At 41.8% G+C, this 25357-nt stretch overlaps 1 protein-coding gene across 7 annotated transcripts in view; it reads right to left on the bottom strand.

Moving 5' to 3' along the window:
* Positions 1-25357, bottom strand: part of LOC115175798 (A-kinase anchor protein 9) — a 135446-nt gene that overhangs the window by 25051 nt on the left and 85038 nt on the right. For 6 of the 7 annotated variants that reach the window (XM_029735330.1, XM_029735326.1, XM_029735331.1 and 3 more), the window contains 4 exons: positions 13833-13995; positions 1821-1915; positions 1394-1511; positions 190-228 (listed from right to left, as the gene is read on the bottom strand). In XM_029735330.1, coding sequence (XP_029591190.1) covers positions 190-228; positions 1394-1511; positions 1821-1915; positions 13833-13995 — 415 coding nt within the window. The remainder of the gene's footprint in view (positions 1-189; positions 229-1393; positions 1512-1820; positions 1916-13832; positions 13996-25357) is intronic. The other variant, XM_029735329.1, reaches the window with a different exon arrangement.

The raw sequence follows: 25357 nt of genomic DNA on the forward strand, positions 1-25357 counted from the left end.
TGGTATTTAATAGTGTTGATGTCTTCACTATTATTCTACAATGTAGAAAATAGTAAAAATAAAGAAAAACACTTGAATGAGTAGGTATGTTCAAACTTTTGACTGGTACTGTATATATTTGTGAAGTGCCACTCGACTAGAGATGAAAAAGTAACAGACTGGCCATGCTCTGAGACATGTGGGACACACCTGCTTCAGGTGCTGCATCGACTGCAGCTTCAACTAGGCCTATAGGAGGAATAAGAAAGCACAGTATTTCAACATGCACTTGTTTTGTCATAAAAAGGAGAAAGACTGGAGGAGAAAGGATGTGAGAGGTGAAAGCGAAAGGTGAAAACGAGAGGGCGGGGCCTCCCTGCATGTGCTATGGTGGTATTGGTTAAAGCTGTGTCGGCAGAGGATGGATGAGCCAATGCCGTGAGGTGAGAGCCGGAGTGAGGTGTTCCTAAAATGGCCCCCTGTACATTGAATTCATGTGCTTGTTGTATACTTGCCATTTCATTAGGGATCATTCATTAACCTATGGAATACCTTGAAATAGTACTGGATGGAGGTAATGAATCAGAAAATTATTTAAAACGTTTTGCAGTGTGTGTCTTATTAGACAAGTCAAGGTAGTTCCTCCCTGTTTCAGTCGACTTAATTCCATTTGGTGCCTAATGAACACGACGCAGGTGAGACTTTTCAGATGCAATACTTGTGTTACACATGTTCCAGGATTCTGTTTTATCCCAGAGGATTTCCATCAAAAACAGTTATCAATTGTAAACTTCATTACAACATGAATTCATCATGGTCACCCTTTCTACAGGAATTTAGCAAAGTACAGTAATAACAAATTATATTAATAAAAATGACATGAATTTATAACAGAATAAAAACTGTTACAACGTCATTGAGTGATAACACAATAACAATGAGTGGCTCCTGCTAAGTTGACACACTGTGTGATGATGACAATGAGTCATACAAATAGTCAAATGTAGATCTAATCAAGGAAATAAACCAATCTTCTGTATGCAAAAGAACATGGGCCTGTTTTATCTTCGTCATTGGACCCACAGAAATAAAATGACTGTCAAATTGCCATGGTCTGAAGGGCTTTTCTCATAATACCAGTATTTCTATTTCAATGATACTACCCCCCACTTCACTCTGCCCACTCTTTGGAGTAGTGATGTCATATAAGACGTAGTCATAGTTCTCTAGTATCACCAACTGCTTGTTTTTGAGCATCTGTATTGGAATAGGCACTGTGCATATCCAATACACTTTACATGATATGAAAGTAACATTTTCACGATTATTTCACTGTCTAGAATACTTGAATGTTTGTCAAAATGTATATTTTGTTCCATTCAGATCCACAAGGAGTAAGTGGTGGGGCACATACGTAACTCGCGGGGGCCGGCATGCTCCCTCATGGCGTCCTGTTGCCGTGACAGTATCTCACGCTCTTCCTGCATCTGCAGCCTCTCCTGCTCCAGTTCGTGTAGCCGGCTGCTTGTCACCTGCAGGAGTCAATGACAATCAGTTAGAGGCAGGTTGACGATATGGTTAGCCAATTAAAAACCGACAAAAACCAAAAAACTGCCCTTGCAGTGTGCGAAGTTGCCCGACATAGCGGTAACATTTTAAACAGATGGGAAACAACTTCCAACACAATTTTCTTTAAATCTGCATGGATAGTTTTGAGACAATATTTACCTAGTGGGCTTAACTGCTTGAAATGACATAATTACATCAGAGCATGTCAGCCTAAACGGTTATAAAACACAGTGATTATGGTGGTTGTAGACTGTAGAGTGGGTCTGTCTTACCTGCAGCTCCTGCTCCAGGCTTAGCTGTAGCTCCTCCTTCTGACGCACCTGCTCCTCCAGCGCAGCACGTTCACCTGTGTAGCCATCGATCAGACCTGAGGGGGGAAGAAAGAGGAGAGGGGGTGTTAATATATAGATTTAGAGATTGTTGAGTGAAACATTCACACAATCACACACATGGTATCAGTTCAAGTACACATTAAAGCGAAAATACAGACACACACACACACACACACACACACACACACACACACACACACAACCAAAATCAAGACGAAAAACATAGTACCTTTGGAAAGCATTCAGACCCCTTGACTTTTCACATTTTGTTACGTTACAGCCTTATTCTAAAATTGATTAAATAAATAAAAATCCTCAGCAATGTACACACGAAGCAATTGTCCGTAGAGCTCTGAGACAGGCACAGATCTGGGGAAGGGTACCAAAACATTTCTGCAGCATTGAAGGTCCAAGAATACAGTGGCCTCCATTATTCTTAAATGGAAGAAGTTTGGAACCACCAAGACTCTTCTTACAGCTGGCCGCCCGGCCAAACTGAGCAATCGTGGGGAGAAGGGCCTTGGTCAGGGAGGTGACCAAGAACCCGATGATCACTCTGAAAGAGCTCTAGAGTTCCTCTGTTGAGATGGGAGAACCTTCCAGAAGGACAACCATCTCTGCAGCACTCCACCAATCAGGCCTTTATGGTAAGTGGCCAGACGGAAGCCACTCCTCAGTAAAAGGCACATGACAGCCTGCTTGGAGTTTGCCAAAAGGCACCTAAAGACTCTCAGACCATGAGAAACAAGATTCTCTGGTCTGATGAAACCAAGATTGAACTCTTTGGCCTGAATGCCAAGTGTCACGTCTGAAGGAAACCTGGCCCCATCCATATGGTGAAGCATGGTGGTGGCAGAATCATGGTGTGGGGATGTTTTTTCAGCGGCAGGGACTGGGAGACTAGTCAGGATCAAGGGAAAGATGAACGGAGATCCTTGATGAAAACCTGCTCCAGAGCTCTTAGGACCTGACTGGGGCGAAGGTTCACCTTCTAACGGGACAACGACCCTAAGTACACAGCCAAGACAACGCAGGAGTGGCTTCGGGACAAGTCTCTGAATGTCCTTGAGCGGCACAGCCAGAGCCCAGATTTAAACTTGATCGAACATCGCTGGAGAGACCTGAAAATAGCTGTGCAGCAACACTCCCCATCCAACCTGACAGAGCAAATACAGGTGTGCCAAGCTTGTAGCGTCATACCCAAGAAGACTTGAGGCTGTAATCTCTGCCAAAGGTGCTTCAAAGTACTGAGTAAAGGGTTTGAATACTTACGTAAATGTAATAGTTCAATTTTTTTTATTTTTAATACATAAAAAAAAATGTTTTGCTTTGTCATTATGGGGTATTGTGTGTAGATTGATGAGGAAAATCTATTTAATCAATTTTAAAATAAGGCTGTAACGTAACAAAATGTTAGAAAAGTCGAGGGGTCTGCATAGTTTCCGAAGGCACCGTTTGTGCACTATACAAATATGCTACATCCAAAAAGCACTTGCATGTAACACCCACCCACTCCTCCCCAAGGCGCACACGAACACAAAAATATTCAGACAAACAAACAGGCAGAATGTCAGACCAATTTTGCTAGACAGAGTGTAGTCTAGAGGGCTATGCTGCCAACAAACGCAATGAAATATTCTATTATTACACATCTTGTTACCGGTCACTAGGCAAATGCACTACTGGCATGTAATTCAGCTGATGATAAATCTGTTTGGAAGACGTGACTGCATACTAGCAATGTTCCTAAAGATCTGATAGAGATTCCTTACAAAATCATATCTAGTACTAGTATGTAGTAGCTATACTAAATAGGTGAGGCGAATATGATTGTCGGATGTTCTTCCAAGAACATTGTTGTGCTGATGAGTTACATAAGCTTGCAGTGCTCCATCGGATCTCTTTGTTTACTGTAAACACAACAAATAATTTGAAAGGGTGGCTCGACCCTTCTGTCTTCATTTATTCTGTTAGTATTACAAAAGTATACGAACCCACGAAGCAGTAACACATTTTTCACAACTAAGGAATGCATCTTAGTTATATTCCCAATATTTAATCATTTACAGTGGATTAGACCACTCCCAAGAAAGCCTTCTACATAAAAATGACAACTCATATATAGGCCAACCTTTAAGTTTTCAATGCTGTCACTAATGAGGTTTCCATCCAACCTTTTATGCGAGTAAAGTACGTCAGATAAAAAAAAACATCACGACAGGCCTGATGGAAACAGCTAATTTGTCCGTAAACTTCCCAAATGTTGACAAAACAAAATACACAAGTACATTTTTTTGATTTAACCTTTATTTATCCAGGCCAGTCAATTAAGAACAAATTCTTATTTACAGTGACGTACTGGCCAATGTGGGATCTTTGTGTCTGTAAAATTAATTATGCAAGAAATGACGGTGGAAACGATTTTATGTGCAAATGTTGATATAATAACCATCATATCAAAGTTAACTTGGAGTGTTGCCCTCCCACTGACTTGGGAAAGCATGCAGTTTATTAGGCTACAGGTGAAAAAAAGTTATGATTAACTTCACAGGGCGGTGAAAGTGCACAGTGATTTATTTTGTATTTTTTGCAATTTTACCCTCTTTTCGCCACAATTTCGTGATATCCAATTACAATCTTGTCTCATCGCTGCAACTCCTCAATGGGCTCGGGCTCAAGAGAGGCAAAGGTCGAGTCATGTGCCCTCCAAAGCATGACCCTCCAAGCCGCACTGCTTCTTAACACCTGCTCGCTTAACCCGGAAGCCAGCTGCACCAATGTGTCGGAGGAAACACCGTTCAACTAACGACCGAGGTTCAGCTTGCAGGCGCCCGGCCCACCACAAGGAGTCGCTAGAGCACGATAAGCCCCCCCCCCCGGCCAAAACCTCCCCTAACCAGGACAACGCTGGGCCAACTGTGCGCCGCCCTATGGGACACCCAGGCTGTAGTGACGCAACACTCCGATGCAGTGCCTTAGGCCGCTGCGCCACTAGGGAGGCCTGCACGGTGATGAGTTTGATGCTCCTTTCTAAATCGAGGGTCTTATTCTAGTGACATGATGATAGATGCTTGACTGCAGTTTGACAAATAAAAATAATCTTGCTCTTTTGTCAATAATCTCATGTAGGCTATACCTGCACTGTATCTAAGACCTGTTGGCTAGAGCGTACATGCCAACACTAGAGTGAGCACATTCGCTATATAAACCCCATTTGTGTGAAAAAACCATCAGTAGAGTTGAAAATGTGATGGAAACACATTTACCCTCTGTTTATTTTTGTTTTTTTATTGGTAAAAGGGAATTTAACCACAAAAGTTATTTTTATGCACACTACGTCATCACGCACAGGGTTTAATCTGTAACAAGTAAATTTGATGGAAACATGCCCGGTGGGAAAAAGCTAGAAAAAAAATGTATGCAAAAATATATATATAATCACACGAAAATCTGGTCACCAATTGGATGGAAATCTAGCTAGTGTCAATTGATAGAAATGTTTGTGTGTTGAATTATCAAGGTTTACGAGCACAGCAACACTATATTAATTGATTACTTGTAACTATGCGCCATGTTAGCTAACACAACTAAAATGACAGGGTAGTTTAAACAATAACTCATGTGTTAACTCATTACTCAAATGTTGAAACTTGGAATGCTGCTCTCGTGGCAAGGGGCCGTTTACCAAAAACTCAGCACTCTTGGATCTGCATTCCTCTGGTCATAAGAGGTTGATTGTCAGAATCAATCCACCAACCAACAATTCACGGTTTGTTAAGGAAGTTACGAATTATAATAAAGCTGATAAAAATAAAAGGTGATAATTGAGTACGGATGAGACAGTTCTGGTCTTAAGTATCATGTCATTTTATTAGGCCACAGTCATGAAGCCTATATGCATCTTGATAATATCAAATGTCTGATATAGCCTAACGCTGGAAGCTTGTGATGGCCTCCTGGCTTCACCCTCCAGGTACTGCAGTCAAAACTGCAGGTACTGCAGTCAAAACATGATCTTATTAAAACCAGAAATGGCAGCTTTTCCCTCGGGGTAGTGATGGGAGGGGGGAATCAATACACTTACAGATAGCAATATTATTTTGGACGATATATATTACTTTGACTCCAAGTATAATTTTTTGTTGTTGTTGCTTGGCAGTGTTAGATGGCGCTAGTCAGCTGTACCGGCGCCAAAACTATATTTTTCATCCTATTGCTTGTTCTCCATCTTCTTTTTATATAGTGAGCCAACATGTTTTCAGCACTTTTATTTCCATGACGGATCAAAACTAAATTTACTCATGCTCAGGAAGGAATCCCTTATGACTGAAACACACAAGGCTCTAGTCTTATGAGAGAATCTGTGTCATCTCTGTCTCATGGAAACAAATTGCGTATGATTAGGTGCAAATAGAGCATTATCGATCAGGGTGCAAAACAAACTAACCACTGTGCTGACACTGCCTGCCAGACACGCATGCACACACTACAACTTTCTTGCATTAAAGACACTTTAAACTTTTATAATGCACAGCACTGTCTCACCAAATGTGTAATCTCTGCACACACTTGAGGCCCTTTGCTACAAAATGTCCACAATGGCATCCCATTTCCTTGAGCAATGCAGTTAAACCCCACAGCAACTAGTCCCTGGGCGCCGATGACATGGATGTCGATTAAGGCAGCCCCCCGCACCTCTGATTCAGAGGGGTTGGGTTAAATGTGTTGGACAAATTTCGGTTGAATGTATTCAGTTGTGCGACTGACTAGGAATCCCCTTTCCACTTCTTATAGGCCTATGTCTCTCTCTAATGCTCTACTATAAAACCTATCCTCTGCGAAACATAATACAGAACTACATCATAACTCCCCCCCCCCCCCCAAGAAATTTGAGTGGCCTGGCTAACATTTTCAGAATCAGGCGACCATGAGCCCGAGCCTGCTCGACCATGTTCCTCCGTCTTCATTGAAATCAGTTTTCCACACCACACCAAAAGCTAGGTATTACATAGCGAATCAGACAGGACAAAAGCAGGGAATCATTATGGCTTGACATTAACTGTGTTTGAATATGTGGATGGGGGAGCAAACACAATGGAGAAAGACCGAGTCATTTTGGTTGGAGGCGTGCTTGAAAGCTTTTAAGCGCCTGAAATGCATGTTGAAATATGTAGGCTAATACTGCCGGTCAAATCACGTGATTGCAGTTAGTAGTGATTTATTTTTATTTTTAGTATATGAGTCTGTGAATAAGAATGTCCTTCTAACCTATGTATGAGTCATGAAAAAAAGCAAATGTCAACCAAATGTAGATGCAGAAACACTTAAAGTACTCTCCTTATCTTATTTGTCCAGCTACATTTGGCTGCGTGTATTTACTCTAATGTTTTAAACTGCAAGTCGCATTTCAGAAACATACACAGATGAAGACATATCCCAAACTTCAACAATGCTGGTGCACATTTCAAAGGTTAGCATTATCACCAAACATCAAGCAGCAGTTGGTAGATGACTTTATGAAAGCAAATATTTGTCATACTTCAGAATCCTATCACATTTGACATATATACAGTTGAAGTCAGAAGTTTACATACACCTTAGCCAAATACATTTAAACTCAGTTTCACAATTCCTGAAATGCAATCCTAGTAAAAGAAAATCCCTGTTTTAGGTCAGTTAGGATCACCACTTTATTTAAAAAATGTGAAATGTCAGAATAATAGTAGAGAGAATGATTTATTTCAGCTTTTTTTTTACATCACATTCCCAGTTGGTCAGAAGTTTACATACACTCAATTAGTATTTGGTAGCATTGCCTTTAAATTGTTTAACTTGGGTCAAACGTTTTGGGTAGCCTTCCACAAGCTTCCCACAATAAGTTCGGTGAATTTTGGTCCATTCCTCCTGACAGAGCTGGTGCAACTGAGTCAGGTTTCTAGGCCTCCTTGCTCGCACAAGCATTTTCAGTTCTGCCCACAAATGTTTTATAGGCTTGAGGTCAGGGCTTTGTGAAGGCCACTTCAATACCCTGACTTTGTTGTCCTTAAACCATTTTGCCACAACTTTGGAAGTATGCTTCAGGTCATTGTCCATTTGGAAGACCCATTTGCGACCAAGCTTTAACTTCCTGACTGATGTCTTGAGATGTTGCTTCAATATATCCACATAAGTTTCATTATAACCTCATGATGCCATCTATTGTGTGAAGTGCACCAGTCCCTCCTACAGCAAAGCACCCCCACAAAATGATTCTGCCACCCCCGTGCTTCACGGTTGGGATGGTGTTCTTCAGCTTGCAAGCCTCACCCCTTTTCCAACAAACATAACGATGGTCATTATGGCCAAACAGTTTCATTTTTGTTTTGTCAGACCAGAGGACATTTCTCCAAAAAGTATGAGCTTAGGCCCCATGTGCAGTTGCAAACTGTAGTGTGGCTTTTTTATGGCGGTTTTGGAACAGTGGCTTCTTCCTTGCTGAGCGGCCTTTCAGGTTATGTTGATACCCGTTTCCTCCAGCATCTTCACAAGGTCCTTTGCTGTTGTTCTGGGATTGATTTGCACTTTTCGCACCAAAGTACGTTCATCTCTAGGAGACCGAACACGTCTCCTTCCTGAGCGGTATGATGGCTGTGTGGTCCCATGATGTTTATACTTGCGTACTATTGTTTGTACAGATGAATGAGGTACCATCAGGCTTTTGGAAATTGCTCCCACGGATGAACCAGACTTGTGGAGGTCTACAATTTTTTTTCTAAGGTCTTGGCTGATTTCTTTTGATTTTTCCATGATGTCAAGCAAAGAGACACTGAGTTTGAAGGTAGGCCTTGAAATACATCCACAGGTACACCTCCAATTGACTCAAATGATGTCAATTAGCCATTCAGAAGATTCTAAAAGCATCATTTTCTGGAATTTCCAAGCTGTTTAACCTGTTTGGGCTAGGGGGCAGTATTGAGAATTTTGGAAAAGATATGTGCCCATTTTTAACTGCCTCCTACACCAACTCAGAAGCTAGAATATGCACCCTAAAGTTTCTAAAACTGTTTGAATGGTGTCTGTGAGTATAACAGAACTCCTATGGCAGGCAAAAATCTGAGAAGGTTTCATGTAGGAAGTGGCCTGTCTGACAAGGAGTCGTTCTTCTTGCCTCTGTTTATTGAAGAGTAAGGATCTTAGCTGTAACGTGACAATTCCTAGGGCTCCAATAGGCTCTCAGAGCCCGGGAAAAACAGGAACGATGACGAGGGAGCCTCAGGCTGAAACAGATTATCGCCTTTTCCAAGTGTCCCATTAGGTGACATGCAATGAGGCGTGTGCGCGATTCGCCCCCGTGGAGAAATTTCATTTGGCTGTTTAGCTTATTGCAGATTCCCGGTCGGAATATTATCGCTTTTCTACGAGATAAATGGCATAAAAATTGATTTTAAACAGCGGTTGACATGCTTCGAAGTACGGTAATGGAGTATTTAGAAATTTTTTGTCACGCCATGCGCCATGCACCGTGATTTAGTATTCTGATAGTGTCTAGAACGCATGAACAAAACGTCGCTGATGGAACATAACGATGGATTATTTGGGACCAAACCTACATTTGTTATTGAAGTAGAAGTCCTGGGAGTGCATTCTGACGAAGAACAGGAAAGGTAATAACATTTTTCTTATAGGAAATGTGATTTTGGTGAAGGCTAATCTTGCCGGGTGTCTAAATAGCTAGCCCGTGATGGCTGGGCTATGTACTTAGAATATTGCAAAATGTGCTTCATCCGAAAAGCTATTTTAAAATCGGACATATCGAGTGCATAGAGGAGTAATGTATCTATAATTCTTAAAATAATTGTTATGCTTTTTGTGAACGTTTATCGTGAGTAATTTAGCAAAATGTTAGTAAATTCCCCGGAAGTTTGCGGGGGGTATGCTTTTTCTGAACGTCACATGCTAATGTAAAAAGCTGGTTTTTGATATAAATATGAACTTGATTGAACAGACATGCATGTTTTGTATAACATAATGTCCTAGGTGTGTCATCTGATGAAGATCATAAAAGGTTAGTGCTGCATTTAGCTGTGATTTGGGTTTTTGTGACATATGCTAGCTTGAAAAATGGGTGTCTGATTATTTCTGGCTGGGCACTCTCCTGACATAATCTAATGTTTTGCTTTCGTTGTAAAGCCTTTTTGAAATCGGACAGTGTGGTTAGATTAACGAGAGTCTTGTCTTTAAATAGCTGTAAAATAGTCATATGTTTGAGAAATTGAAATAATAGTATTTCAAACGTTTCAAAAATCGCGCCACTGGATTTAAGTGGCTGTTACGCAGGTGGGACGAATTCGTCCCACCTGCGCCAGAGAGGTTAAAGGCACAGTCAACTTAGTGTATGTAAACTTCTGACCCACTGGAATTGTGATACAGTGAATTATAAGTGAAATAATATGTCTGTAAACAATTGTTGGAAAAATTACTTGTGTCATGCACAAAGTAGATGTCCTAACCGACTTGCCAAAACTATAGTTTGTTAACAAGAAATTTGTGGAGAGGTTGAAAAATGAGTTTTAATGACTCCAACATAAGTGTATGCATGTAAACTTCCGACTTCAACTGTAGGCCTAACACACCATAAGAGGACATTAGCCTACACTACAAAAGGAACACTTAAGTCGATGTTTGCAAAAAATCACCATTAAAACTTACCATCATTCAGTTAGTATTAATAGTAACAGGCATAGCAATGGATGCTAACACCACTTATACAGTGCCTTTAGAAAGTATTCATACCCCTTGACTTATTCCACATTTGAAAAGATGTTCTTAGAAAATGTTCGCAAATGTATTGAAAATTAAATACAGAAATATCTAATTTACATAAGTATTCACAACCCCTGAGCCAATATTTTGTAGAATAACCTTTGACAGCAATAACAGCTGTGAGTCTTTCTGGTTAAGTCTCCAAGAGCTTTCTACTCCTGGATTGTGCAACATTTGCCCATTATTCTTTTCAAACTTCTTCAAGCTGCCTCCCGAGTGGCGCAACGGTCTAAGGTACTGCATTTCAGTGCTTGAGGCATCATTACAGACTGGGTTAGACCCCAGGCTGTGTCACAACCGGCTGTGACCGGGAGTCCAATAGGGAAGTGCACAACTGGCCCAGCGCTGTCCGGGTTAGGGGAGGCTTTGGCCGGGGGGGTTTACTTGGCTCATCGCACTCTAGTGACTCCTTGTGGCAGGAGTCGCTAGAGTACTTGGCTCATCCTCAGCTGACTCGTCGTCAGCTGAAAGGTGATTCCTCCTTCATTGGTGCGGCTGGCTTCCAGGTTAAGCGGGCAGCTGTCAGCGTTGTTTCGTGGGTCATGTTTCGGAGGACGCATGACTCTACCTTCGCCTCTCCTGAGCCAGTTGGGGAGTTGCAGTGATGAGGGGGGTAAAAAACTAATCTTCAAGCTCCTTGATCATTGCTAGACAACCATTTTCAGGTCTAGCCATACATTTTCGAGTTGATTTAAATTAAAACTCCCTCGCCCACCCAGGAACATTCAAAGTCTTCTTGGTAAGCAACTCCAGTGTAGAATTGGCCTTGTGTTTTAGGATATTGTCTTGGTGAAAGGTGAATTCATCTCCCAGTGTCCGTTGGAAAGCAGACTGATCCAGGTTTGGCTCTAGGATTTTGCCTTTTATTTGGTTTATTTTTTATCCTGAAAAACTCCACAGTCCTCATGATGCAGCCACCACTATACTTGAAACTATGGAAAGTGGTACTCGGTAATGTGTGGTATTGGATTTGCCCCAAACATAACACTTTGTATTCAGGACAAAAAGTAAATTGCTTTGCCACTTCTTTTGCAGTATTACTTTAGTGCCTTGTTGTAAACAGGATGCATGTTTCGGCATATTTTTATTCTGTACAGGCTTCCTTCTTTTCACTCTGTCAATTATGCTAGTAATTTAAAGTCACCATTGGCCTCATGGTGAAATCCCTGAGGTTTCCTTCCTCTCTGGCCACTGAGCTGGGAAGGACGCCTGTATCTTTGTAGTGACTTGGGTGTATTGATACACCATCCAAAGTGAAATGAATAACTTCACCATGCTCAAAGGGATATTCAATGTCTGTTTTTTTTTTAACCCATCAACCAATAGGTAACCTTCTTTGCGAGGCATTGGAAAACCTCCCCGGTCTTTGTGGTTGAATCTGTGTTTGAAATTCACTGCTCGACATAGGAACCTTACAGATAATTGTATGTGTGGGGTACAGAGATGAGGTAGTCATTCATAAATCATGTTAACCTCTCTTGGGTAGGGGGCAGTATTCTGACGTCCGGATGAAAAGCGTACCTAAAGTAAACTGCCTGTTACTCATGCCCAGAAGCTTGGATATGCATATAATTGGTAGATTTGGATAGAAAACTCTAAAGTTTCTAAAACTGTTAAAATGTCTGTGTCTGTGAGTATAACAGAACTGATATGGCAGGCAAAACCCTGAGGACAAACACTCCCCCCAAAACAAATTCAGCCTACCACTATTTTCAATGGCTATCACTTTTATTATAAGGCCAAGTCCTCCCCGATTGCAGTTCCTAGGGCTTCCACTAGATGTCAACAGTCTTTAGAAAGAGTTTCAGGCTGGTTTTTGGAAAAATTAGCCAGAAATTGTAGTTTTTCTTGGTGGCTCCCATTTTGGCTGTAGTATTTCCAAGTGCATGGAAGAGAGCGCGTTCTTTGGTATTTTTCTCCGGTAAAGACAATAACGATTCTCCGTCTTAAATTGTATAATTTATTTACGTATTACGGTACCTAAGGTTTGATTATAAACGTTGTTTGACTTGTTTGGAAAAGTTTATTAGTAACATTTGGGATTCATTTTGTATGCATTTTGATGGAGGGAAACTGGGTGGATTATTGACTGAAGCACGCCAGCTAAACTGAGTTTTTATGGATATAAAGAAGGACATTATCGAACAAAAGGACCATTTGTGATGTAACTGGGACCTTTTGGAGTGCCAACAGAAGATCAAAGGTAAGGCATTTTTTATATCGCTATTTGTGACTTTCGTGTCGCACCTGCCTGGTTGAAATATGTTTTTCATGTGTTTGTATGCGGGGCGCTGTCCTCAGATAATCGCATGGTATGCTTTCGCCGTAAAGCCTTTTTCAAATCTGACACAGCGGCTGGATTAACAAGAAGTTAAGCTTTATTTTGTTGTATTACACTTGTGATTTTATGTAGTTTGAATTTCACGCTCTGCATTTTCACCGGATTTTGGCCAAGTGGGACGCTACCGTCCCACCTGCCCATAAGAAGTTTTAAAAACTATGTGAGTCCATGTAATTTATGTGACTTGTTAAGCAAATTTCTACTTATTTAAGCTTGCCATAACAAAGGGGTTGAACATTTCAGCTTTTCATTTTTTATTAATTACTACAAAATTCCAAAAAATATAATTCCACTTTGACATTGAATATTGTCTGTATGCCAGTGACAAAAAATCTCTAAGAAATGTATTTAAAATTCAATGTGAATACTTTCTGAAGGCACTGTACATGTTACTATTAACAAGCCAATGGATGAAAATATGTCTTCATTTGCTTAACAGTGTGAGGACCTGAGCACTACACTATTAAAAACATGGTAAATTGGAGCATAAATCTGTTAATACTTGGTTTCAGGTGTAGTGTATGGAAATGTAATTGTTCAAACAATTGCTAAATCTTTAATTACACACAGACACTTTCCTTTGCCATCTAAAGTACTCACACACCCTCTCTACAGTATATATTAATTTCTGTTTCACCCACAGATCCCCTAGCCATCTGACTTACCAAAACACACACCATCCCCACAAACAACCCCAGACACACACTTCCACTCGTCATATGGCATTCTCACTGCCCTTCAAACACACACCCACCCACATTTAAAAACAACCCCATCACAAACACAACACCCCCCCCCCCGCCACTCACCCTCGGCCCTGTGGAGCTCCAGGGCCAGCTGCTCGCGGGCACGCCCCTCCTCCACCAGCCTCTCCTGCAGATCCTCCTGTCGCCGCAGCAGATCGCCCATCTCCTGGTTGTGACGGAAGGACTCGCGCATCAGCTCCGTCTGGGTGACGCGTGCATGTTCCAGCTGATCAGGGTTGGTAAGATGGGTGGAGAGACAAAGATAATGACTTTAGTGAGCAAAGAAATACTGGTTGAGGTGGTGAATAGTTCTGAATTAGAAGTTCCGATACACAAAGCCTTGAAACAAGTTGGTCCACAGTGTGGCTCAGTTGGTAAAAAAGCGTTGCACTAGCAACACCAGGGTTGTGGGTTCAATTCCTACAACCTGATCACAGATACAAGAAATGTATGCACTCAGTGCACTGAAAGTTGCTTTGGATAAAATCATCTGCTCAATGGAACATGGCATATTATTAAATATATCCCATGCCATGAATGAATGGGCATCTCTTCTGTCATTTAGGACATAACCTCTCATTATGGACAATATGCTGAGCCCTGTGACAGTCAGTGTAATGTCATATTTATCATCACCAGTAATGGTTTCCAGTTAGTGTCCTAAGTGAAAGTAAAACAATTAGGACCAATCAATCAATGCTGTAGCCCACTTCAGTATAAAGGATGATTTCACTTAGCACATAAGATACACAGAGTGAAACAGTGGGTTCACAACACACATGGCCTGTGTTGTTATGCTTAAAGGAGTATCCCAATAACAACTACAGGGCAATGTACAGAGGTGTGGAGATGGTTAGCTGTATACAGTTCAGCGGTAAGTCTTGAGTTGTACAGTGGCACATCATGACAGTGTAAATATCCTCACTCGCTTCAAATACTAACATACTGAACCTGCATAGCTACAACTAGGCCTATTGCCTTTTCATTGTGGGATAATTGTACACATGCGGTCATGTTCTATAAAGTTATGTTGGTGAAAATTTATGCCATATAAGTATTCTTATTAAAATGAGTAAACCTACGGACCCAGTTTGACATTGATCAAGGAACCAACATAACATGTATGACATTCCATTTCAATCTTAACCCTTTAACTTCGGACACAGATGAGACACGTTTAGTAGACATTGCCCTGTGACGCATTCACAAAAGCCTTCTTTCTTGGCTGAATTATCATGGAATTGCTATTGTGCAATAAACCCCTGACTTATTAGCACCACAACTCACATGCATTTGGTTTTACAGGGCGAGACTCCCACAGCAGCAAAGGTCATACTGCAACATTATGACAACCAGGATGTAGTCACGCGACCGTGCCACGCTGAAATCTTGGGAGTCATTTTTGCTCACCTGCCCAGTTGAAAGCAGAGTAGGGAGATCTAGGACTGTATACGATACTCTCACTGTGTTATACACTGCACAAGTTGCCCAGTCAAAACTATTGCTGCCAAGCAAGTTAGCTGGATAATGTATACGTGTAGACTCCCTATATAGCAGGGGTATGTAAGTCATGAACTGTATAAAATAATGGACAAAACTGCAGTTTAGAGCATCAAGTCAGCCAAATGAAAGACACTTTCATTCAGATAAATAAGAACTGTCCAGACGGAGTCAGATTTACTTCACTAGTTATACAGTCCCATATAGGTTACAGGCCAGCAGCTGAATGTAAACTTACTGTATAGGGCGGTGTGGGGAGGGAGATCTTAGAGATCACCTTAAGGAGGTGACCATTGGTCCTGTGGTTGACGTGTGATATTTGAGTCTGTACCACCACCGCGTTTTTCTCATTGAGGACGCTGGAGAGGGGGAAAGGCCGGGGCAGGGGCACGCGAGATTCCACCTCGTACACATCCTGATCTTCCCCTTCCACCCACATGGCCTGGTGGCTCGAATTCCAGTATGAGCGGTAGGAATCCATGGTGGTAGACAATTTCACAGCTTTCAATGACCTACTAGTTTATCCTTGTAGTGCTTTCCATCCTCTTCCCTACAAATGTTCATGGGTTATATAAAGTCTCCAGTGTTCATTTCAGCATCTACAATGCACCTGCTACCATGGATGGAGTCTTCAGCAGAGGACCAAGAGGGAACAGCAGCGGAGAGCAGACAAGTCCCGATGACGTAGCCGGGTTCTAGGCAACAGTCTCTACGGAGCAGCCAAGCACAGAGCCTTGGGTAAACACACGAGTCGCAGTTCAGACTCAGACCCACGGGCATGGCGTACCACGGTGAAGAGACAACAAAAAAGGTCCCAGGTAAATACTGAGAACTAGGTAAACCCTTGAAACAACAAAACAAAGTTTCAAGTCAGAAAATAAGAGATACCGGTAGTGCTTCTCCTCGTGTAGGGGAAAAGTAATCCTTCCTGGGGGAGAAAGTTTTAAGTCACATCTTGCACATGTGAATCCAGGGAGCAACTGCGGGGGTGATAAAATAAAGAGAAACCTAGCTTTAAGATCCTGTGCACCTCTCTCTGTCAGACTTTTCTCTCTGTCTATGTTGCTCACTCTCTCAGAGCACAGCGTGACCCTGCCCCTCAGCAGTACTCCCTCCCACTCCTCGCTCGCCCTCTCCCTCCCTATGGAAGCTCATTAACAATTCCATGCCGCCACGGCAACGTAGCACCGATCCGCAGGGAAGGGAAGCCTCCTGGTCCCCCTTAACTGCTTTACACAATGGGCAGCCAACCAAGGGTGAACTCTGAAGCCGCCAGTGGGGCTCTCGCTGCACTTCTTTCTCTTCTGTCACTCTCTCTCTCCCGCTTTCATTCTCCCTCTCATTCTTGATCTATCCCTGTAGCCTCAAACATCTTTCTGTTGTTTGTCACCAGTTTTCTAGCTCATTCTAGCTCCATGTTCCTCCCTCTTGCCCTCTCCCTGTCTTTACCAATATCCCAGCCTGACTGTGTGTCTCTGTCTCTCGAAACAGACACAAAATAAGAGGTTGCGGTCAAAACTGTTCTCCCAGAGTGTTTTGCAGCAGGCAGGCAGTCTCTCTCTTTCACTTCCTGGATCCATAGCATGGGCAGGGTATTGTTCAGTGAAAAGGGGGAGGGAATAGTAAGCGTGGTTTCAACCCCCCGGGCTAGTTGGGCAGGTACAGCTTTGCAAATAGACATTTTCCCTCTCCCTCACACACGCACAGCCTTTTTGCAGGAGCTTGTCAAACCAGATTTATATTCCACGTCAGTGCAGATGAACTGACTTAGGCATTGTCTCCTTCGATCTTGTGAGCAAGTGAACTGTAAAACAGTAATGGACCTACACAATCAACACGTCGGCCCGACATGTAGCCCTCAATGATCTATAATAGGAGGATTAGTGCGCAACACCTACTCCAGCAAATTATTTCCAAAGCCAACCGAAAGGACACTTGAGAAACTCATTACATCAAGCCTTATTCACACAACCTGGCCCTCCAGACAGGAAACAACAATCCACAATCATTAATGATCATTCACTCACAAGGAACCAATGCAGATCTAAATCAATTCATTCTGGAAGGAATAACATTAAAGGGATAGTTAGGAATTGTCCCCAGAGTCATATGAACACGTGGATACAATTTGTTATGTATCTGTGTCCAGTATGAAGGAAGTTAGAGGTAGTTTCGTGAGCCAATGCTAACTAGCATGCTAGCTGTTCCCATAGATGTCCAGTCATTTCTCTAACGCAAGTTAGCAATTGCGATAACGCTAGCTGGCAACCTCCATCAAACTGAAAGCAGAGACATAGAAATGGTATCCGCAAGTTCATTGACTTTGGGGAAGTAGATAAAGGGCCTCATTGGCAAAATCCCGAACTATCCCTTTAAATGAACCATTTGGTCTTGTGAAGGCGGAGATCTTGATTGATTTCTGAGCTTGCCTTCCCACCACTAGGCAGTTACAGTGCCTTCAGAAAGTATTCATACCCCTTGACAAAAGGACTTTCACGTTCTTGTTCTGAAGTCAATCCAGTGTTTATTTGGCTGTATGCTTGGGGTCATTGTCCCGTTGGAACGTAAAATCTTCGTCCCAGTCTAAGGTCGTTTGTACTCTAAAGCAGGTTGTCATCAAGGATTTTCCTGTATGTTGCTCCATTCATTGTTTTCTCTATTCTTACTAGTCTCCCATTTACCTGCCGCTGAAAAGCATCCCCATAGCATGATGCTGCCACCACCGTGCTTTACGGTAGGGATGGTGCTAGACAGGGGATGAGCAGAACCTGCCTTTTCCTCATAGCACTTTGCATTCAGGCCAAAGAGTTTTGTCTCACCAGAACACCATCTTTTGCCTTATGCTCTCAGTCTTACACGTTCCTTTGCGCAAATTCTATGCGTGCTGTCATGTGCCTTTTTCTCAGGAGTGGCTTCAGTCTGACCACTCTCCCATAAAGCCCAGATTGGTGAAGTGCTGTGGAGACTGTTGTCCTTCGGGCAGGTTTTCCCATCTCAGCCAAGGAACTGGCTAGTTCTGTCAGAGTGCAGTTCTGTCAGAGTGCAGTTCTGTCAGAGTGCAGTTCTGTCAGAGTGCAGTTCTGTCAGAGTGCAGTTCTGTCAGAGTGCAGTTCTGTCAGAGTGCAGTTCTGTCAGAGTGGTCATTGGGTTCTTGATCCCCTCCCTGACCAAGGTCCTTCTTGCTCAGTTGCGTCCAACAGCCAGCTCTACCCACAGTCTGGGTAGTTCCATATTTTTTCAATGATGGAGACTACTGTGCTCTTGGAAGCTTTCAACACTCTAGAAATGCCAGTTCCACTGTGCTTTTTCATTGTTTTCCTCTAATCATTGACTGATTTAAACTTGGGATACCAGGTGGGTGCAATTAATTATCAGGTAGAACAGAAAACCAGTAGGCTCTGAACCTCATTGGGTAAGAGTTGAATACCCCTGGTATAGTTTCAACTGTGGGACCTTATATAGACAGGTGATTCTAAATCATGTCCAAACAATTTAATATGACATAACACATATGGAATCATGTAGTAACCGAAAAAGTGTTAAGCACAGAGTTCATTAGAGTTGCCAGCCTCAGAAATCGGCAATTAACTGCACCTCAGATTGCAGCCTAAATAAATGCTTCACAGAGTTCAAGTAACAGACAACACCAATTGTTCAGAGGAGACTGCGTGAATCAGGCCTTCATTGTCGAATTGCTGCAAAGAGACCACTACTACAGGACACCAATAAGAAGGAAAGACTTGCTTGGGCCAAGAAACACGAGCAATGGACATTAGACCGATGGAAATCTGTCCTTTGGTCTGATGAGTCTAAATGTGACATTTTTGGTTCCAACCGCCGTGTCTTTGTAAGATGCAGAGTAGGTGAACGGATGATCTCAGCATGTGTTGTTCCCACTGTGAAGCATGGAGGTGGTGGTGTGATCTATTTAGAATTCAAGGCACACTTAACCAGCATGGCTACCACAGCATTCTGCAGCGATACACCATTCCATCTGGTTTGCGCTTAGTGGGACTATCATTTGTTTTTCAACAGGACAATGGCCCAAAACACACCTCCAGGCTGTGTAAGAGCTATTTGACCAAGGCGGCGAGTGATGGAGTGCCGCATTAGATGACCTGGCCTCCACCAATCACCCGACCTCAACCCAATTGAGGTCGGGTGATCCCCCTCTTCAAAGGAGGTGACACTCTTGACCCAAATTGCTACAGACCTATATCCATCCTACCCTGCCTTTCTAAGGTCTTTGAAAGCCAAGTCAACAAACAGATTACCGACCATTTCGAATCCCACCGCACCCTCTCCGCTATGCAATCTGGTTTCAGAGCTGGTCATGGGTGCACCTCAGCCACGCTCAAGGTCCTAAACGACATCGTAACCGCCATCGATAAGAAACAATACTGTGCTGCCGTATTCATTGACCTGGCCAAAGCTTTTGACTCTGTTAATCACCACATCCTCATCGACAGACTCAGTAGCCTTGGTTTCTCAAACGATTGCGTCGCCTGGTTCACCAACTACTTCTCTGATAGAGTTCAATGTGTCAAATCGGATGGCCTGTTGTCCGGACCTCTGGCAGTCTCTATGGGGGTACCACAGGGTTCAATTCTTGGGCCAACTCTTTTCTCTGTATACATCAATGATGTCGCTCTTGCTGCTGGTGAATCTCTGATCCACCTCTACGCAGACGACACCATTCTGTATACTTCTGGTCCTTCTTTGGACACTGTGTTAACAACCCTCCAGACGAGCTTCAATGCCATACAACTCTCCTTCCGTGGTCTCCAACTGCTCCTAAATACAAGTAAAACTAAATGCATGCTCTTCAACCGATCGCTGCCTGCACCTGCCCGCCTGTCCAGCATCACTTCTCTGGCCGGTTCTGACTTAGAATTTGTGGACAACTACAAATAGCTAGGTGTCTGGTTAGACTGTAAACTCTCCTTCCAGACTCACATCAAACATCTCCAATCCAAAGTTAAATCTAGAATTGGCTTCCTATTTCGCAACAAAGCATCCTTCACTCATGCTGCCAAACATACCCTCGTAAAACTGACCATCCTACCAATCCTCGACTTCGGCGATATCATTTACAAAATAGCCTCCAATACCCTACTCAATAAACTGGATGCAGTCTATCACAGTGCCATCCATTTTGTCACCAAAGCCCCATATACTACCCACCACTGCGACCTGTACGCTCTCGTTGGCTGGCCCTCGCTTCATACTCGTCGCCAAACCCACTGGCTTCAGGTCATCTACAAGACCCTGCTAGGTAAAGTCCCCCCTTATCTCCGCTCACTGGTCACCATAGCAACACCCACCTGTAGCACGCGCTCCAGCAGGTATATCTCTCTGGTCACCCCTAAAGCCAACTCCTCCTTTGGTCATCTCTCCTTCCAGTTCTCTGCTGCCAATGACTGGAACGAACTACAAAAATCTCTGAAACTGGAAACACTTATCTCCCTCACTAGCTTTAAGCACCAGCTATCAGAGCAGCTCCCAGATCACTGCACCTGTACATAGCCCATCTATAATTTAGCCCAAACTACTACCTCTTCCCCTACTGTATTTATTTATTTATTTTATTTATTATTTTGCTCCTTTGCACCATATTATTTATATTTTAACTTTGAACTTTCTTCAAATTATAAATCTACCATTCCAGTGTTTTACTTGATTTACTTTGCCACCATGGCCTTTTTTGCCTTTACCTCCCTTATCTCACATAATTTTCTCACATTGTATATAGTCTTATTTTTGTCTACTGTATCATTGATTGTATGTTGTTTTACTCCATGTGTAACTCTGTGTTTTTGTATGTTGTCGAACTGCTTAGCTTTATCTTGGCCAGGTCGCAATTGTAAATGAGAACTTGTTCTCAACTTGCCTACCTGGTTAAATAAAGGTGAAAATTGAGATTGTTTGGGATGAGTTGGACTGCAGAGTTAAGGAAGCAGCCAACAAGTGCTCAGCATATGTGGGAACTCCTTCAAGACTGTTGGAAAAGCATTCCAGGTGACTGCTTCATGAAGCTGATTGAGAGAATGCCAATAGTGTGAAAAGCTGTCATCAAGGCAAAGGGTGGCTACTTTGAAGAATCTCATATAGAAATTATATTTTTATTTGGTTACTACATGTTTCCATGTGTTATTTCATAGTTTTGATGTCTTCACTATTATTCTACAATGTAGAAAATAGTAAAATAAAGAAAAAACCCTGAATGAGTAGGTGTCTAAACTTCTGGCTGTACTGTATGTAAATTAGATATTTATATATTTCATTTTGAATTTTGAAAATAATTTGTCATTATGGGGTATTCTGTTGCAAAAATATCACTTTTGAAATCAGGCTGTAACAACAAAATGTGGAATATGTCAAGGGGTATGAATACTTTCTGAAGGCACTGTATCTCCATTTTGACATGACACTTAGTATTTGACATGTATTCACATCACTTGGTTAACATTCATACAAAAAAATATATATTTTATTGATTTAAGGTTGAAACTTTAAACTCGCCAACTGGTTCAGAGTACACAAACTGCTGACTTTATTGGGCTGTCCGGGTAGGGAGCTAGAGATAATGCATTTATCTCCACACACGGACACACGCTCACACAGACACACACACAGTCTGTGTAACAACAAGCTAAAGTTACAGGTGCTTGTTTGGTCTTTAAAAACCTGATATCAGCTCTCTTACAGCTGTTTTGGAATATACTTACCATACAACACAAAGTTGAGCCTTTTTCCATCAAATGGAAGCAAGCAGTGAATCACTAAAACCTACACTGACCCTAGCACAACATTATTTCAATGTTAAACCAATGTTGATGTTTTATGGATCAACACAACCATCATAAACTCAGTGATTTCTGTAGCGTTGATACTACATTAATTATTGTCCTCAACTACTACACTAATAGGACAAACGGAAAAGAAGATGTAGTATGATGCAGAAACTGTACCACATTTGAATGATGTATAAAGTATCTCCAGGTTGGCAGAAGACACATGCACAGTGCACGGGCAGTAGTAGCCTGAGGGGGAGGAGTCATCGGAGTCCAGCTGGATTAGAATAGACTAAGGGGGAGGAAGGGAGACAAAGCTCTATGCAAATCGGCCAGTATCTACAGGCAACCGCTGGGAATGAGACAGCCCTATTGTGTGGTGAATGAATTCTAGCTACGGCTATCTCCTTGCAAAGAGGATTCTGCAGTCTCATCTCAAAAGGGACTGGGTGTGACCAGACTCAAATACCACGGGGGTTATGACTGTGCAAAAGGCATTGTGTTTTGTCAGTGATTGGCCATTTACACTTTTGACAATAACTGCATGCATGACATGTATTTCACAAAGAGTGCATTAATGTAGTTGTAGCTTCCTAGAACTTAACAGCCACAGCTAAATTGATTTAAGTAACAATATGGGAATATTAACAAGATAATGTTTAGGTGACAAAGCCATTTATTACCAACAGTTGTACAGCTCTGGTATTTTGCTCACACACAGTACCCGGAACGGTGTATTTACAGTATATAGCCTACCACCAGGGAAGTGATGATACCAGTATAGTAATATTATTTTCATGACAAAAATGAAAACACGAGGCAGACCTAACACTTTGGTCCTTTAAAACCTGTTGAGGCCACGGGTTAGCAATGAACCCTGAGACGGGATTGCTAGCAAGGCTGGAAATTCAAAACATCAAAAATCTAATCATTTCAATTTCTCAAACAATCAACTATTTTACACCATTTAAAAGATAAACATCTCCTTAATCTAACCACATTGTCCGATTTTCAAAGAGGCTTTACGGCAAAAGCATAAAGTTAGATTATGTTAGGACAGTACATAGCCACAAAAGTACAAACATCCATTTTCAATTCAAGGTCAGGCGTCACCAAAAGCAGAAACCAGCTAAAATTATGCACCAACCTTTGACAATCTCCATCAGATGACACTCCTAGGACATTATGTTATACAATACATGCATTTTTTGTTCCATCAAGTTCATATTTATATCCAAAAACCGCATTTTACAGTAGCTGTGAAATTCTGATTTTTTTCTTCTCTGAAATGCTTCCGGTGAACAACGTTACAATTTTCAAAATTACTATTCGAAAACATTGGTAAATTATAATATTGTCATTCAAATAATTATAGTTTAACATTTCGTAAATGATACTGTCTTGCCAGATTTCAAAATAACTTTACTGGGAAATCACAAGTTGCAATAAACCAGGTGCTGTGCTAAGAACAATAAGCTAGCCTAATTAGCTTAGCATCATCTTGTAACCATGTAATATCAATAATACTATTGTCAATAATCCATTACCTTTGATTATCTTCATCCATTGGCAGTTCCAGGAATTCCAGGTCCACAACAAATGTGGTTTCTTTTGACAAAGTTCATAATTGATGTCCAAAGAACTCCAAGTTGTTCCATGTTGTTAGCGCTTCGGTGGCTACTAAAAAGTAGCGCGGGGGGGTGTGTGAAGTCACGGCAAAAAGTTAAAAAAGTTACAAAAATAATCTATTTATGTTTGTTCAAACATGTCAAACGTTGTTTAGCATCAATCTTTAGAGCCATTTTTAACGTGAAACATCAGTAATGTTTCAACCCGACCTCACCTGTGTCTAGAAAAACGTTTTTGAAAAATGTCCCGTGTCTCATGATTGCGCAGGTGCAGGCCATAATGGAAGTGACGACATCCCACGGACGTCAACTTCAATGCATTCTTATTTGCTCCCTGTTAATCATGGAAGCTTCAAACAACTTTATAAAGATCGCTGACATCTAGTGGAATCCGTAGGAGTTGCGAACTGAATCCTTTCTCACTATGGTATCTAATAAACAATGACACTAAATAGTACAGCCACAAAATTCTCATTTTTTAAAATCTATTTTTCTCAGGTTTTTGCCTGCAATATGAGTTTTGTTATACTTACAGACACCATTCAAACTGTTTTAGAAAATTCAGAGTGTTTTCTATCCGAATGTGTTAATAATATGCATATCCTAGCTTCTGAGTTGGTGTAGGAGGCAGTTAAAAATGGGCACGTATTTTTTTCAAAATTCTCAATACTGCCACCGTGGCCCGTAGAGGTTAAAAACCTGCTGTATGTAAAATATTGTGTGCTATAGCTTGGAAAACAAATGTGACTCTGGATGACAACATAATGATGTTTGTTTCCAACATTAGGGCTGTTTTCCTAAAGAAGTTAAATTCGCTTCGTGTTTTGTTTCCTTGCCGCGGTACTAATGAGAATAGCAAAACTGATATTGTCCCGGCCCTACCTAGTGTAGAAACAGTGAGTTTTGGAACAATAAAAATGTTTTTGGTTGTATGTGGACACCTGCTCGTCAAACATCAGTCTTACGTAACATGTTACGTTACAGCCTTATATTTTTTTCCCCTCATAAATCAATTCAATTGATTGGACATGATTTGGAAAGGCACACACCTGTCTATATAAGGTCCCACAGTTGACAGTGCATGTCAGATCAAAAACCATGCCATGAGGTCGAAGGAATTGTCCATAGAGCTCCAAGACAGGACTGTGTCGAGGCACAGATCTGGGTAAGAGTACCAAAATAATGTCTGCAGCATTGAAGGTCCCCAAGAACACAGTGGCCTCCATCCTTAAATGGAAGAAGTTTGGAACCACCAAGACTCTTTCTAGAGCTGGCCGCCCGGCCAAACTGAGCAATCAGGGGAGAAAGACTTTGGTCGTGGAGGTGACCAAGAACTTGATGATCACTCTGACAGAACTACAGAGTTCCTATGTGGAGATTGGAGAACCTTCCAGAAGGACAATCATCTCTGCAGCACTCCACCAATCAAGCACACAGTGGGGGGAAAAAGTATTTGATCCCCTGCTGATTTTGTACGTTTGCCCACTTACAAAGAAATGATCAGTCTATACTTTTAATGGTAGGTTTATTTGAACAGTGAGAGAGAGAATAACAACAAAAAAATCCAGAAAAACGCATGTCAAAAATGTTATAAAAGGATTTGCATTTTAATGAGGGAAATAAGTATTTGACCCCTCTGCAAAACATGACTTAGTACTTGGTGGCA

This window comes from Salmo trutta, chromosome 36, assembly GCF_901001165.1.
Source record: "Salmo trutta chromosome 36, fSalTru1.1, whole genome shotgun sequence".
Classification (NCBI taxonomy): Eukaryota; Metazoa; Chordata; class Actinopteri; order Salmoniformes; family Salmonidae; genus Salmo; species Salmo trutta.